At 37.2% G+C, this 17,853-nt stretch overlaps 2 protein-coding genes across 3 annotated transcripts in view; both read left to right on the forward strand.

Annotated features, from left to right (window-relative positions):
- Positions 1-8,419, forward strand: part of Pits (Protein interacting with Ttk69 and Sin3A) — a 37,877-nt gene extending 29,458 nt beyond the window's left edge. For both annotated transcript variants that reach the window (XM_067155499.2, XM_067155500.2), the window contains one exon: positions 18-8,419. In XM_067155499.2, coding sequence (XP_067011600.1) covers positions 18-143 — 126 coding nt within the window. In that variant the 3' untranslated portion in view covers positions 144-8,419. The remainder of the gene's footprint in view (positions 1-17) is intronic.
- A 6,500-nt stretch (positions 8,420-14,919) lies between these two features.
- LOC136883525 (titin) overlaps positions 14,920-17,853 on the forward strand; it is a 122,811-nt gene continuing 119,877 nt past the window's right edge. Inside the window, exon 1 of the mRNA XM_067155890.2 lies at positions 14,920-15,128. The gene's annotated coding sequence lies outside the window, so the exon portion shown is untranslated. The remainder of the gene's footprint in view (positions 15,129-17,853) is intronic.

The following is a 17,853-nucleotide window of genomic DNA, read 5'->3' on the forward strand; positions in this document are numbered from 1 at the left end:
TATTGTTTTAATTTCAGGTTTACTGCCCCAGTGGAGAGAAATGTCCACTAGCAAACTCCAATGTTCCTTGGGCATTCATGCAAGGAGAGATAGCTACCATCTTGGGTGAGGAGTTTAAGGTGAAAAAGGAACGTGAAACTTAAAGGAGCACACCCAGACACGTGGGTTGTTTATTTTGCTGTTTCTTCCCCTCCCTCCCCTCGCCTTTAGCCGGCGAGGATCATGAGGGCGGTAGGAGCATTGCGATTGGTCGCCAACCGAACCTCCGTCCTGCAGTGCTATGCTACAAAACCTGGGGCTAGTTATTTGCCAGAAGGTCTGTTGTTACATCTTTTAACAAGCTCCGGTTGGTTGGTCTTCGTAATTGTGTGGGAGCGTCTGACGTGCGCATACGTCAAGAATTTTACCTCTTTCTCGTCTGGATTTTTTAAGATCTGCTGGTGGAAGTATTGTTACTTGCCTGCCTCTACGTGAAGAACGATCCCCGATTTAAAAGAAAAGGCTACTTCATTGATCTCTTCCGGGGGATATTGACGACGGCTGTTGGACAAACTAGGGTAGACTGATTTTTGGATTTTTGTAATTAGTTGTTTTTTGATTGAAGGAGCTTAGGACCATTCTGGAGAGCAGATGTTTAACCCAGTTTGTCTCTTGTAATCATTTGTAATATAAAATCCAGTTAGTATTATAACCATTCATGCGTTGGTTGTGTATGATGGCAATTTTCAGAATGTAGGAAAAACAAGATTCCGAGTATAGATAAGGCGTAAGAGAGAAAGAGCGGCCTGTGAATAGACGGATTTCTTTTTATTGTAGGAAATAAAAAGGAAGATAATATTTAAAATAGAATTTAAAGGTACATAAAACCTTGCATATTATGACACCACAGTTGTGTAATTTCAGCTGATTAAGCATGTGTATTACTTTCTTCTGGAGATATTATTTTGTTAATATCTGGTTATCTTCCATTTGGATAATATCTCTGGAATTTCTTCTCTTTAATTTTGTCTTTGCTAAAGTGATCATCAGATTATTATTATTATTATTATTATTATTATTATTATTATTATTATTATTATTATTATTATTATTATTATTATTATTATTATTATTATTATTTGAGAGTTATTATTGTCTATTGTACATATAAGAATGAATGTGTATGTATATATTAATGATCCTAGGAAGTGAATTATTTAATCATAAATCTTTGTCCCTGTGGTAACTGTGCAAGTAAGATTACTATTTGAGAAAGTATATTATGAATTTCTGTTTTAATTGCTAAGAATCCTTCTTAAAAGATCTGTCTCCTAGAACAACACGAACTATGTAGACTAGTCTAGATTTGTTAGATAAATGTGAAACAATCTGCAGCTCTTGATCCTTTCTATTCACTAGCAGAACTAGGAACTAAAAAGCAGGGTTGCAATTTTTTATTTGAAACGTTGTTTTCTGAACATACACATGACGTATGTAAATTCTGTGGTGTACAAACTAACCTCTTAAGTAAGTGTTTGAGAATTCTGAGACGAGAGGGAATTTCCTTGTTTTCCACATGGTAGTGAAATAAGTTCTGTGAACACTTGGTGCGTATTTATTTTGTCTTCACACCCTTTTCTTTAAAGTCTTATTTAGTGCTGTAGTTGGAAATATTATTTGGGAGGGAACTGTTAAAAACCCAAAGGAGGCTCCACATGGACTCTTACTACATTTCTTTTATGGCGTTCATTACACTTGTTCTTGTATCAGTTTACATTTTCACCACTGCAACATTTTAATTGGCTGACTTCCCCTTTTAACAATAATGAAATCCAAGTAATTTCATGGCTAAATGAGGTTTTGAATATAGCTAAGCAATGTATTTCAAAACCAAGGGAATTCTCTGGCTATATAATTCTTCAGAAGGCTTAGATTTGGCCACGATTTATTGCATTGGCAACATTGATAAGTTAATTTCTCCTCTCGTAACCTGACAGCATGCCGCGGATAACTGTAGTGGAATTCTTGAGGCATCACACTACAAGTTCGGTGTGAATAAGCCAATTTGAATGCAAGCTGTGGAAGGTTGAAATTAACTAATCACAACACAACAACACTAGACATCCGTCCATAGTTTTCGAGAAAAGTAAACAATGGACAAGTGTTTCATCAAAGGGAATAAAATGCAATATTTAAAAATCAAAATACCCTAATTATAAAGATTTCAAAGATCTAATAAATAACTTCATTATTTGGTGAAGATGAAAGGGGAATTTTCAGTTATATAATTTTACGTCTGCCGGTGTGGCATATTGGCCCAACTACAGCACTGGCCTTCTTTCCCATTCTTTTCTTTTGATTAGTTCTCTCAATTTGTGTATATTAGGTTCATATTCCAGGCTTGCATATAAAAATTAAGAAATTATTTGCAAAGATAAGGTTTCAGAACTTGCAAAAATGTTTACTCTATCTGCTAGCTTTCTAGGTGCAGTTTTGTAAATATGATGTTGACAAAATTGTACGTGGACATGTCACGATCATACTTTTTATAATGAATGATGCATTTTGTAAATGAATCTTTCAAACAGATGTGATATGAAGAACTCTGGTAAGAAAGTCGGGCATCTCAGGCCGTTGTTAATGTGATTTGCAACTTCTAATATTAAAACTACTGATTTTTTAAAAACCTAATGGACTATTACACAGAGAAGACAATGTATAATAAAGTGTACATATTTAGACACAGATAAGTGTTTTGTAATGTTAGAATTGAATATATAGTTCCTTTTGGGCATTTCCACCTTGTTATTTTCAACCCTTTGCTCATGTAACACATTTCTCTCTTTTTTTTTTTTTTTTACCCATGAATCAGGTTTCACATCAAGTGTTGCTGATAAGTGAAATGAATATTTGTGAACAACTTTTTGGATTATCTTTTTCTGTTGAGCTATGCACTCCATTTTTACAAACTAAGATTTTAAATTTGGTGATCTTTCTTTGTCATCACTCTTCGGATCATGTGATCACCGTACAAGAATTTTTTAATCCTTTGTGAATAGTTGATGGCAGTTCTTGAAAGATTGTGTATCTGATGAGTAGTGACATTGAAAATATCAGTGCTCATTATTGTTGTTCTTGGAAACCTTCCAACGGCTGTGCAAGATGAGAAAAATATAAAATGAACTGAATAAAGGCTGTGAGATTCATTAATTGTAGGAGCCACACATTTTTATAGAAAGATGAAGTTACAATCATACTTTCATATGAACAACATCCATGTATTTTGGGTATTTTTTGAATTTTAAAGGTTGGACCTGTTTGTATTCCTTAAATTATATCCCCGCAAGTGACCATTTTTGGTCGTACTAATTTTATAATTTTTCTCAAATAACCAGTTTTCCTTATGTCCAGTTAAGAAACAAATATTAATATATAATTTGTTATTTATGGACTGGGAGGAATAGGATAAAGATATCTATTAGGTCTGTTATAAAAAAATGAAGAAACCTCGGTTTTTTTAAGTATTGGGTAATGTACAGTGAATGTACTGGGAAAAGTTACTTTATTACAGGTTTAATTTCCACAACCTTCAAGGTTTTCCTCCCCTACAGATTACCTTCAAGACTCATTTGCACTGCCATCCGAGCTTGATACATTTTTGCTAGGTCTTAAAATTTTAAATTACAACTTGCATTTTAAGTGAGAATTTATTAATTTCTCTGTCTGTTAAACTTGGAGTCTTGTACATAGTTTGCATTTTCACTTTTTAATTCCTGTCACTCCCTTTGGAACCCTCGTCAGCATCTTAACTTTGTTCCAGGTTCTTCCCAGCTCTATGGCTTCTTATTTTGACTATTCATATCTATTCTTGGATATTTTATGACAAGAATTAGATGCATTTTGATATGCAGCACTGTGCAGTCTGTTTTATAAACCTTTTGAAAACTGACATTAGTGTTACGCTTCTTTTGCCCTTGTTGGATCCTGTTAGTTTACTGACAAGTCCTGAATAATATGTATGGTCTCTAGCTACAGTGAATGTAGAGGTTGATGCGTCCAACTTCAGATTTTCTAATATTCAGAATCAGTTTATGTTCTTTCTTTTTTCCTGGAACCATTGGAAATTTATCTTCTCTTAAAATTTATTCCTTATAATTGTTTTTGCCTATCAGTTTGCAACGTCTCACCCACTCTGTCTGCGATGATAATATATAGGAATTGTCTGGGAAGGAAGCAATTGTGGCCGTAATTAATGTACAATTTCCTGGTATAAAAACAGAAAACCATCTTCCGGGCTACTGACAATGGTATTCGATCCGAAGTTAACAGGTACATGGCCCAAACCACAGTGCAAACTCCCTCAGCTTATCTGATTTTACCAGCCTTTTACTCTTTCCTCATTTTCCTTAACCAGCCTGTCACTTTAAAATCTCAAGATTTTGTAGTTGAATTTTCCCTGTGAAGATGTGCTGTCTTGAGAGGACAAGCATTTGGACAGAAACAAGGAGGTTATTTCAAATTCAGTGTTCAACTGAACTCAACCTTGAGTTTTGCATGCTTGATAAGTATATGACAGCACAAGGACAACTTGCATAGGTAGGGGATAATTCAATATGTTAACTGGCATTAAGAAAAGTATTGAAGTCTTTGATATACACCCTCAGAATAATCCCCTTGAAAGGTTAGGCAGAGATGCTAGCACAGCTGCCAAGATTAGAGGCATTCCTGCAACAATTCCCCCCCCCCTTCAAAGTGTTGAGAATAGTCTGCGACACTTGGCTTAAACATTTTGCCCCCTTCAGTTGATTTCTAGTCTTTGGTATGGGAATAAAATACTAAGACATGGTAAGTAGGAAGAATGTGGCATTGTTGTTAGAGGCTGAGGATTATTGCGGGGGAGGACAGACGGAACAACACACTTTTCGATGTGTCTCTTGAGGCCAGAGAAGAATAAGCACTATGTCATATCTGTCAAGTGGAAAAGTCATTCGCAGTAAATAGCATGGGATATACCAAGCATCGACTACTAGCTCTTCTGCATTGTTTCTACTACATTCCGTTCATTTCTTGTTTGCAAACAAATAGTTATGTAGTTATAATTTTACAGTTAAATGCCAAGTTCTTATCTTTTTTAAACCTAAGAAAGCATAATTCCAAATGACTACTAAATTTTTCAGTGCCAATAATATTATGTTTCTGAAGAGTTCGTAAATTGGGTTTTGTTCTGTTGCATTTCTTTTTCAAATTAGCTTTCAGTTAACAAAGAAGATCCAATACATGGTACTCTGAAGATAAGAGAGGCGGGAGTCTTATGTTTCAAGATGGAAATGTTTTACTACGTGTTATGATTTACACTCGGGCACAGCATTATCCGCTTTTGCTCGAGAGTTTCTACGAGATTTTCAAGATTTTCGTTGCTAGCCTCGAGGCTTTTTAGATAAAGAATTTCCCTTTCTAGTGACAATCCTTGCATTTCCATCGCTACTTGTCAACCGGTGTTCAGCTTTCCTACTTTACTGTTGAATTGCCCACTTATTGAGCAATACACGATGCAGATACTGGTATGTTTATGGAAATTAGGATGTCCTTCATTGTGAAAGCACATAACACACGTTCACAGACTGGTGTCCAGCATACAAGCCAGTTATAGCTTGAGGATACTTGCATTGGGAACTTTAAAGGCTGCAGTATGACTGTGATGACAATCTCTCGTCAGACATTTTCTGAAACGTTGCATGGGCCAGAGTTCGTGGCTCAAGTTAATGTCACCCCATTTCCTTTCAGTTATCAGAACACATGAAATATTACCTGAACTTTTTCCTGGTGTACCTTCAATTGCACAAAATCCTCAAATGGTAAAAGATGATCAGATAAGAAATTCTTACATTTTCTGTGTTAAAAAAAAAAAAAAAAAAAAAAAGAATAACAAAAATCTAGAACTAGGATGTATTGTGTAATGACTAAGGCGGAAAATCTGCTTAATATCTTGTAAAAAAAGAAACATATATATATATGTATGCTAGTAGGAAGAAACCCTCAAAATTGTACACATACATTGAGAAATTAACCTTAATTTAATTTTACATGCTTTTTAAACACTGATATTTTTCTATCTTGTATTATTTCCTTCTCCCATCTGTTTTCTATCTTGCATACTTTGTATACTATTTTTTTGAAAGAACTGTATTCTTCAATACAAATCTATCTCTATTAATCTTCTGGTATTTTTACCGATGGGAAGGAAAACTTCGCAGCTAGTTAAATTGTTGTGCTTTGTACGCAAGTTATCTTTGAATGTGGTTGTACAAGTAAAGAAAACTCTGCAATTAAGATACAACGAACCTTCCAAGTGGGTAGCTGTCGGCACTTGAACGAGGTATTGCATGTTTAGAACATGATCCCACTCAGCTACGGCAGGATCTATTGCTTGCCTGTAATGGTTGCTCTGTCGCCAGGCACAGTAGCGCACAAAATTTACGACGGCTCGATTAGTTGTCTGTCCTTGGTGATATGGGTGGGCTCCGTGGTGTACCTGCTGGCTTCCCATCCGGTCAATCCTGGGTTGAGATTTTCATCTGGAAAAAAGTCACATCTTATCAGGTTGGGTAAACCAGACAGCCTGGGCTGCTCCAGTAACCCCAGAACTTACAGTACATTCAACACATCACACTACAAATCATTACAGAAACGCACAGTTGTGAATACTGCCCTCCACATAGAGTAGACATCAGGAAAGCCTTCTGACCTAAATCCATACAAAGTGCTGAGCACAAGAAGTTGGGGAAAAAATCAGGAAGAACAAGCGTAGTTGGTTCTTTTCTCTCTGACGTTCCTTCTTCAGTCTCGATCCAAACATTGTTAGCCTCTGAACAATCGGTACACATTTCATTCTGATTTAATCCAATTTTTGCATTTGAAGCACTCAAATTATTTTGTAAAATGTATCTTGTGTCGTCGGTAATGTGAAACTTGTATGATAACTGTACTGGATCCGCTGATGGGCTGTTGCTGCGAGACTGATAAAGGGTCGCCTTATTGGCTTTGGCAAGAGTTTAGTGTCTTTGCCATCGTTCTGGTATTAATACATTTGGTTTGCGAGTGTAGTTTCTGTAAGAGAACTTCATTTAGTGCAGTGTAGCTTAAAACGTTTGTTAGAATGGGTTTCATTGGGGACTGCTATGTAAGGTAATCATTCATCTGTCAAGGAATGCAGTTTTCAGTTCATATGCATATTTCCTAGCATCCATCGTCCAAATAGGAATACAATATAGAAAATAGTGAAGTTCCACACCAACAGGTCCGTTTGTAACACGCAGAAAAATAAGAGATGAACTGTGTTAACTCTTTTGGGGGGGAAAAACCCTTGAAACCTCATTTGCATCTCGCCATGCATGTTACTTTCTTCTGCACATTAAGTGACTAAACTGTTCAAATTGAAATCGTACAATCACACGGCTGCCAAATTTTAAAGGAGACTGACAGACGCACGAGGATTCAGTTCTGTAAATGGTTTTAGTCCCTGTTATTGGAAGCTCAGTATCACACAAATATGAAGGGCATTTTGCTGGGCAATGCACAAGTTATAAAATAAAGACCCTTTATTACAGAAACGTAATGTTTTACCTGTGAAAATCGCTATGCGGCATTGTCGGAGAAATATTGATCTGTAGTACACATCAATGAGAACGAGAATTCTTATAACTCGCAGAGCATAGAATTTTGGCTGGTATATCATCCAAAGTTCAAATCCGAAATGTTTCTCATAGCAATTTTCACAGGCGCCGTCATGATGAATTATTCATTCCTTTAAAATTGAAAAGGAAAAAAATTAGTTACTTGAAAATATTTAGCATCTTACAGAAACTTTTTATTTATATTTCTCAACAGACGTCGGACTTTAGCATTGCACGTTTGCCATTCTTCGAGTTGCAAACAACAAAGAATGGTAGCGAAGTCCTTCTTGAGGAAAAGTACCATAATGAGAATGATCAAATCGTGTTAATCTACTCTTATAGTGCTGACAAGTATGCAATGATGAAATTTATGAACTGCTCTTTAATGAACAGAGATTTCTTTCCTTGTTCACCAAATTTGAGCATTGTTACGTATGTAGATGTAAACAACAATTCAACCTGGTGCAAAGTCAAACTTCTTGTAAAATTGCTTTTTCTAATTAATAAAATGAACCCTAGTCAATGCCTGGGCAACTTGACTTTGTTGTCCCTTAAATGAAGGAACTCCAAAACTCGCTGGTGTGATTTCTCAAAAGAAAGTTTTAAAAATCCCCTCATTGTAGAATGTAGTTGTTTGAACTGTCATTGTGTGGTTAGACAGTATAGGCTAAAGAAGAATAATTCTACTCTTGTAAAATCTAACATCAACCAACTATGTTATATATATTCTTTTTGTATTTTTCAATAAAATGATAACCACCTCACAATTGAACAAGTTTTTTTTTTCCTCATTTAAAGAAAATACAAGTCAATATTAAGTTGTATATATTTTCTATTATTTTTTGCATGGGTCGTTACCTTTTCAGAGTACAAATGTTAATGTACTTGTTTGGAATTAATGAGTTGGTTCTTTTAATGCATGCACAGAAGTGTCTTGAAGCAATCATCATTGAAATTGATAGTCCGTGAAAAGAACCATTGATTGAAAATATTTCTTTTTTGAAATTTTATTGGTGTTGCATCCCACTAACTACCATACTTTTATGGTTTACGGATATGCTGAGGTGCTGGAATTTAGTTATTTTATCTGCCCGTAAATCTACTGACATGAGGCTGATGTAGTTGAGCACCTTAAAATACCATTGGACTGAGCCAAGATCAAATCTGCCAAGTTTAGGTCAGTTGACCAGCGCCTCAACCTTCTGAGCCACTCAGTCCAAGAAAGCAGACGACTACCTAGCGGTGATATCAATACGGACAATGAAGCTGACAGATTATAGCGGTGAGATAGACGAAGTGTCCTGAAATGTTGGAGACTACCTTACAAATTTTTAGTAGACATGCAAAGATATTCCAGCGGAATAGGCTGCTTCAATCCTATAACATTTTGCATACAACTTTATTTGAATCTACAATCTGCCATGTGACTGCTGCTCAGTCCGAAGGTCTGCAGATTACATGGTGAAGCTTGGTTATTGTCGGCTTTCTAGACTAGGACCACTTTATCACTGTACTTCAGTTCTCACATAGTCCGAGTCAACCTCAAACCAGCCCTCAGATCAAGGTAAATCCTTGACCTGGCCTGAAATTGAACTTGGGTGTTGGGTAAGAGGCAGGAGCATGGGGCCTGCAATGCATCAGTCTCAAATACACTGTAACAAGGAAGTTTGTGTTCCTCAGGTCATAACGATTTTTTCTTTGTTTCAGTAAATTGCATGAAAACCGTTACAGAAGCAGTTAGTGGGATGTAAAATTGAGAATATTGTTATTAATTAACAAATTCTGTATTTTAAGATGGGGATACTGTAATCTGTATTCATAGAAAATTCAGTAGGCTATATTTTCTTTGGTGTCCTGGCATCCAAGCAGGCCTCGGGAAGTTAGTCAACAGTAAAAGAGAATTGAACAGTTTTGTTTAGCATCAGAAGAAAATACATTTTCGCTAGGAAAGCATTTTATGTACTGTTCTATCTCCACATGTACAGTGCTTGTAAGCTGGTGTCTATAGCCTAAAGGAGGTCTTAAAGTGGTTACAGCTGTGGAAATACAAGATTAATAGTGGTCGCTGTGATGGATATTGATCACTGACTTGAGTATTATTAATAAAATCGTGGAAAGTGCATTCAGACCCTACTTGAAACATTGTAAGGTACCAATCAATCAGTGGTCAGCATTTAGGGCTGTCGCCTATAAACTACAAGCCGATTACCAAGTATCTCACTAGGGCACAGGAATAATATTCCCCTTATGAGTGCATAATCCTCCTCTTCGACGTGGGGTAAATACTTCTGCAGATCTATCTTTGAGCCATTACTGTATTTACAGATTGAATCTGTAGTACTCTGTTGCAGTGCACTGAAAGTTTATAAACGGTTAATTCCAAACAAGAACATTAAATGAAGCAAGTGCAAAATCTAGTTTACCTTCACAATTAATGTGGTTGACTGGCTTGTTTATGTTTATATTAACTTGTGTATAATTACAGCATTTGTTGTGGATATTTGTGTTATCGTTTTGTACAATTAAATTGCCATTTTCATACAACAATGGAGTTATATTTCAGGGACATATATATATCTGAGACTATTTGGAAATAAAGATCAGTATTTGAAAACTTAACAAATTTAGTAAACATCATTGTGTTGTGGAACTTATCCTAAAACATTCCTATTGTTACTTTAGCTATTGAGAACATTCTGAGTGGTTGAAAGACCACAAGATAAATTGCTCCTGAAGAAATACATGTCATTGAACGAAAGCTTTTTTTCCACATAATTTGCTTGAAAGATTGGCTTACTGAATTAGAACCCGAGGTTTGCTAAATGCCCAGTGTCGGTCTGTACATTTCTGATTTGGATTACTGTTATTTCTGTTTGTTGACAATGATTATGCAGTTATTGTGACTAAGAAGTACAAACAGCCAAAGAGAAATGGTATGTTACAGTTTTTATGAACAAATGCGGTTCTTCGAGTTCCGAAACAAAAGCCTTTCTCAGATAATCTTCAGTAATTGAGTGGCTTCCAATAATAGTTTTTGACATATTTTTAAAGCAGACCCGGCCAACAGCTGGAAACTGCAAATGATGATGATGATGATGACATATTTTTAAACAGGGTTTGTAATTTGCATAAGTCAGTAGCAAGGTTGCAAGCTTTATGCTATTTCCTGTCTGTCCAGCATGACAGATTCGGAGGAAGTGCATCCTATTAGTGGGTGGATGGTCAATTGGGCCTAGCAACATCAGTTATTAATCTTGTGCTCTTACCGTTGGTGAGGAAGCAACTATGGTATTCACCATCATCAGAGGATGATCAATCCCTTTATGGAGCAAAGTCCTTCTCCTTCACCTAAGTTGGGCAGTTTTTGTCCATATTATGGATGTCATCTTCTCCGTTGTCCATATCTCAGATTTTGCTACATGCCCGGCCCAACTCCACTTCTTGGGCCATACCTCCTCTAGTACAACATTGTTTCAGAGACAGTCCCTCAGAAGAAACATCCAATAAGGTTCTTTCCATCCTTCGCTGATAGACTAGGAGTTGGTTGACTTTCTTTCTTTCTTTCTTTAGTTGTGGATCATGTCTTAGCACTGTATGTGAGAATCATTCTTGAGAATGAAGCTGAATGTTGCTAGTCATCTCTTTATCCAGTCCCCTTTGAAAGAACACAGTCTGATCTAAACAAATATATTCTTCAACGTATTATACTGTTTCTCTGTTCATGTTTATAATTTTCTTGAGGCTGTGGTATTATAACTTAAATTAAAACATTCATACTTGTAGCAAAACATGTAACAGAAGAGAAAAAACTTGAATAAGTTTTGATATATTGCCTACACATTATAGGATATTAGTTTGTTTTATGATTCCATTTTATGATAGAAATCAAATAATTAACTGTTTTGAGTGATGAAAACTGATCTATGTTTACTTTCAGTGTTACATTTGGTCCTCTGCTTTAAAGCCATCTTATACACAGTCCCCACCCCCCACCCCTGCACTGTGTGTGTTTATAATTCTTGGGAAACCTTATGTTGGTGGTGGTGGTGATCGTTGTTTTAAGAGGATGTACAACAGGGCAACCATACTCTGTTAACACTAATCAGAAGGAGAAAAATGGAAGAGGTCTGACACTTCAAAAAATGGAGGTATCGGTTAAGGAAAGGCAAGAGCAACAAAGGGTTTGAAAATAAAGACTCTCTAGGCCTCGAACACTTAATTCCGTCGAGGTCAGAAAAGAACAAGAGTTCACTAGGAGAGGTCGGATACGAAAGATGAAGCCAAGGAGTCTGGCACATGTAAGTGGAAGCACTGCCAGTCTCTGCTAAGAGAACTTGTGGTCGCCAACACATGCTTCGAAGTTGAGAGCCTGATTTCTGCTGATGTAGGTCTTGTCTGGGTGGATCACATATGCCGTGTTGAGACTTACTGTATATGTAGAGAGGACCTGTAATTAGTTACAGCTTTGGTCTTGGATGTGTGTGTGTACTATGACTGTTCGTTCATGTTCAGATCCTTATATCCCATATTTGTTTCTAGTGTCTTATGGGCAGATTTTGTTTGTGTGATGTTGTTCTGTGGTATTGTTATGGGTATTTTTGTTTGGTATTAATACCCATGCAATTTATTCCAAAATACCATCCCATCATTTGGATACTGTACAACTTTTTTCTGCCTGCAAATATTTCTGTCTTGGTCCTAGCTGCAAACGTGCTGTATTTTATAGAATCCATCTACATTATTAATACTGGAATATTTTGAAAGATTATTGATTCATCAAGTAGATAGAGAAGTCGAAGAGATGGAAGGGCAATGAAAATAAGTGTGATTGCAGGGAGAATTGTTCAAATTACTTCAATTGTTTGTCCTTCAAGTAGATAATCCACATGATGCTTATAACGTTAAATAATAATGATAATAATTGATCCTAGTAATAAAATAAAGAAGATTAGTGTGTTTAGAATAATATTTCTTCTTCTCTATTAACTGCTCCTCCTGTCCTGTGGTGTTGTGATGTATTCTAGACAACTATAAATATTCTTGTAACTGCTCTGTACCACCAATTGCTTTGTATAATGTAACAAGTAAGAAGAACTTTGAAACTTGATGCTCGTGAAATAAACATATTTTTCGGTGTTTACAAAAAAATAATAATAATAATGAGAAGACTGTGGTATATTTACTTGAATAACCTTAATTCCTAGCAGTTATCTCACTTCATAGCATGTAGCCCACATGTTTTGTTTTTCTTTAAGAGGTTAAAATATTGCTTGTAGGTGAATGTAGGCATCAGAACTATGCCTTACCTCTAGAGGGAGGGACGAACACTGATTATAATTTTGTTAAATATTTGTGTGTGTGTATGAAAAGTCATTGATTCTGTCTGGCAATTAAAATTTGATATTTACAATACATGGAGTAATAGGGGAAAGTAATCCCACTTTCTGGTTCTTGTTTGTTGATAAAGTATCTATTTTATCAATATCAGATGCCAGATATGTCAGAATTATATGTTGAGATCTGGTTGAAACTACGGTTAGTTTTCATAAATCTACTCCCTCTAGGACGATACAGTGCGACCCGACAGCTGATACGCCCAGATGATGTGTTAGGCCATCATCAACCTTATCCTACTCCTTTAATTTTCGATCGACATTCCATGTTACAATTGATATTATGTTGTACTGTATTTCTTGCAAGTTGTTTTTATGCATTGGGAGAAGTACGTAGTATATCGCACTGTACGACTAACGATTATTTAAGACATGTCAACGGATCATTTTTCAGTCTACAGCACCGCCCTCAGAACATGCAGTCTTCAGGATTCGGTAACGTGAACAAGAACAATCGACAAACATAATAGGTTTTAAAAAAACCTTGCACAAGTAAGTGAGACCGAGATCATTATGTGTGTCAAAATATAGATGATCGAAATACCGTAATACTTGCTCATTTCCTACCAGTCTTTCTTAAAATTCATCCATTACAATAAATTTACGAACATTTTGGTAAATGGCAACTAACTAATATGACGGCCCCGTGGTGTAGGGGTAGCGCGCCGGCGCCTTACCCGCAGGCCCTGGGTTCAATTCCCGGCCAGGTCAGGGATTTTTACCTGGATCTGAGGGCTGGTTCGAGGTCCACTCAGCCCACGTGATTAGAATTGAGGAGCTGTCTGACTGTGAGATGGCGGCCCCGGTCTAGAAAGCTAAGAATAATGGCCGAGAGGATTCGTCGTGCTGACCACAGGCCACCTCGTAATCTGCAGCCCTTCGGGCTGAGCTGCGGTCATTATGTAGGTCAAAGGCTGTAGTGCCATGGGGATAGTAGGCGTTCAACTAACTTATGGGTAGTTATTTTTTAACCAATTTTCACTTGTCTCGATCAGATTACGACCTGCCATAAAGACAGCCTGCAGTAGGTGTACATCGCAGCCTACATTTACACTTCCGTCACACATTTTGTGACGCTAACTTTCGTAACGCAAATTTTCAGATGACCCCCACACATAAGACATATTTATATGTCAAAACGCCTGCAACTCTCGTGTTCGTAACGGCAATAGTTCGACAGCGACATCTGGCGATAAAGCATTTTGCATGGCCACCTTGATACTTGACATTTGACTGTGACTTTCATTCCTGCTTTTGAAAATGATTTGCGTTCCCCAGCCGTGTAATCATATCTAGGTAATTACATACTGTTCGGTACATTAGCTTTTAAGATTACTATAAATTCGAAGATTTTTCTATAATAAGGTTATTTTAAAGGGTCTGTGTATCGTTTAAGCAATTAGATTGGATTTACCGGTACTGGAAAGTTTGTACTAGGGAGATGCAGGTTATGTTGACTCGGGGGAATTTCATACCCATAATATTCGTAGTTTAGAATCTGAATGCAGTGTTGTGTATTGATGGAAAGCCACATGCATGGACGTGAAACAGTCGTGTATCATCGCCTATGATATCTTTTAAGACTTAAAATGACAAACTTGCTTACTCTCATCATTTACAGTGATTTCAATGATCTGGGTTAATAATTCTTTGCCATATTCATCACATGGCCCAGGAATGCAAACCGATTAATGCGGTTCTATACTGTGTGCTTTCAGATCTTACATCGGCCAAGTTATCCAGTAGATGCGATTGTACGTCAACCAATTGAGAACGTAAATAGATTCCCAGTCATTCTTCTTCTTTAGCTTTTTCCACATCCTGGTGGGGTGACGAATGCGAGCATTGTCGTGTGAGACTGGCCCTGTATTTACAATTGCGCAATTCTGTAGTGGTTGATATTGTGACATGTTATGAGTATGTGAAAAGGAGAGTATTGAGACAAACACGAACACTAAGTCCACAAGTCAGAGGAATCAACTGGATGCGGTTAAAATCTTCTACCCCGCCGGGATTCGAACCCTTGGAACCGAAGGCCTCGGCGCTGACTAGCCAAGGAGTCGGACTATCGTCATCTGTCTACGTAGGTAAATAAAATCAACATTTGGTCTGCATTTTATGTAAAACGGTAAATTGTCATTAATCTGTGCAATTTATATCCGTATGGTCACTCATCACATGAACATTACTGGATAGAACTGGAAGAAATTTCATATTTAAACCAAGTAACGTTCTACTTAAAATATAGGCCATAGTTATAGACTGGCGAGAGGGATACAACACGATAAAATGTCATATTTAAATTAGTAAGTCTCAATTAAAATAGTAGGTCATAGTTTGCGTGAAATAGAGTGGTTAGAGCGAGGGTTATGAGATAGATCCAAGCAAAAACTGCCTTCTGTGGGTGGGGATGGTAGAATACATCCGCAGTATCTCCTGCTGTTTTAAACGGTTATTGAAAGGGGTCACCCCTGGGGCTCTCAACCTGGAAGCCGGGTTTGATGACGATTGCCCTAGCTGAGTTCACGTGTGCCAGGATCCTTGGTCAACTTCTCTTCTGACCCTGAAGCCCCATTCACAATGCAAACGTAACGTAACGTAAACTTAAAATTAACGTTAACTTAGAAGTTAGCGGCCATGTTATCTAATGGAACCATTCACAATGCGCCGACGTAAACTTAACTGCGAGTCCGTAAAATTAAGGGATTGCAAACTCCAAGCTCTTGCGGTTAATTTTACGTTAACTTTAAGAACCAGCCAATCAGAGCAGAGGTAAACATTGTGTGTTGTGCACGACATAATGGCTTCTATCGACGAAACATCTGTAATTCTCTTTCAAAATAATATTTGTGTATAGGCTATGTATGATAGAAGGAAAAAGTATTACAAATACGCTGTAGCGAAAAATAATAGGTGGAAATTAATATCCTGTAGTAATGAAATCTGACAATAAATGGCGGGAGACAAGCTCGCAGCGCTGGCAAACGGACGAGAGACAATCCCTGTCATAAATAAAACAGTGTCCCTGTAAATTTCTTAACATTATGACGGACTACTAGTTTACGAAAACGATATCATCCAAACATCTCATCGGGGTGTGATAGATAGGGGCATAGGCTCGGTAAAGGAGACCTTACATTTCTTTTTATTACAAAAGGGGAAGCAAATCGTAAGAAAGGCAAACAGTTCAGGTTTCATCCGCATGTCCAAAACGAACTGATGAGGGTCGTTTCTTACAGTAGATTACCGAAATTGCCCTGAGATAAGCTTCTTTGATTCAAGGGATGAACCCATTTTCTGCACCGTTGTTTAGATCGCCTTTTCAGGTACCGTAGGCCTACACAGCTCCCAGGAGCAAAGCAATAGATGTTTGAAGTAATATGGATTCCGCTACCACGTTGTTTGATTCCATCGAGGTATTGAAATATAAAACTGAGTGATAGCCCAAAACCTGACTTCCGTACTAAATAACATGGCAGTGTTTTGATTGGCTGCTGTGTACTCTTTACGGTAATGTTACGTTCCTCCATTGTGAATACCATAAATTTTACGTTAATTTTACGGTTACGTTACGTCGTTAAGTTTACGGTTACGTTTGCATTGTGAATGGGGCCTGACAGTATTAGATTTGCGAGGCCTTAGGGAGTCTTTCCTTTTCACAGCCCTTTTTACAGCCCTTCTCTTCCGTTTGCCGATACCTTCATTTTTCCAAGGATTGAACCTCTTCCTTTTTCCTCTCTTATTAGTGTTGACCAGTTGTGCTTCCTCTTAAAACACCAATCGATACCACTTCTCTTCTCCTTCGCATTAAAGAGAGTTTGGTTGCCCAGTGGTATTTCCTCTTCAAACAATAATCACCTCTCCAAAGTAAGATAATGTAGTTTTGCAACGATAGTCACCGCTTATGTATGTATGTATGTATGTATGTATTTCCATACGACTGGCCTTCAAACGACCCACAAAGAGAGAGAGAGAGAGAGCCGCACAGCGAGTGTTTGAAAACACCAGGTAACATAACCAATTACTGTATTTTTTTTTTTTTTTTACAATCTGCCTTACGTCGCACCGACACAGATAGGTCTTATGGCGACGATGGGATAGTAGTGGTAAGGAAGTAGCAGTGGCCTTAATGAAGGTACAGCAACAGCATTTGCGTAGTGTGAAAATCGCAAACCACGGAAAACCATCTTCAGAGCAGCTGACAGTGGGGTTCGAACCCACTATCTCTCATCATAGTACTTGCAATATGTGTAAAAACTGAAACTTGTTTTCGCGTGTGCCTTGCAAATTTATTCTCAGCTATCCTGTATGATTGCGATACAGCATTCCCTTCCACCCTGCATTTCATCTCTGTTTGACTTATGTATCTGCATTCAACTGCCACAGTAGTCCGATTGTCAATGTGTAATCTTTAAGTTGCGTGCAGTAATGATATTAAATTCCTTAATAATGCGTACGATGTTTTGAATGAGTTTTGGCGTAAAATCGTTTCCTTCACAAGATCTTTTTAAGGTTTAACATGTGTCAGTGTTATTTTCTGATGTGTTTACGTCAACTTGTCAGTATTTTATTTATGGTTACTTTAAAATATTAATAAAACCATAAAAGCATGTTCAGTGATCTCTGGTGTCTAAAAATATGTTGTTTTTTAATTAAAAAACTTATTTTGATATATTAGTGTGTTATCGTCATGTTGTGGTGAACATGGACAGAACTGTTTGTTACTCTGCCATCGTTTGATGCTCCAGAAGTGGTTGACATCAAATTAGGCGGTATACAGGTTGTTATCATGTGTTGTTTACATTCAC

This window comes from Anabrus simplex, chromosome 11 (genome assembly GCF_040414725.1).
Source record: "Anabrus simplex isolate iqAnaSimp1 chromosome 11, ASM4041472v1, whole genome shotgun sequence".
NCBI classification, from domain to species: domain Eukaryota; kingdom Metazoa; phylum Arthropoda; class Insecta; order Orthoptera; family Tettigoniidae; genus Anabrus; species Anabrus simplex.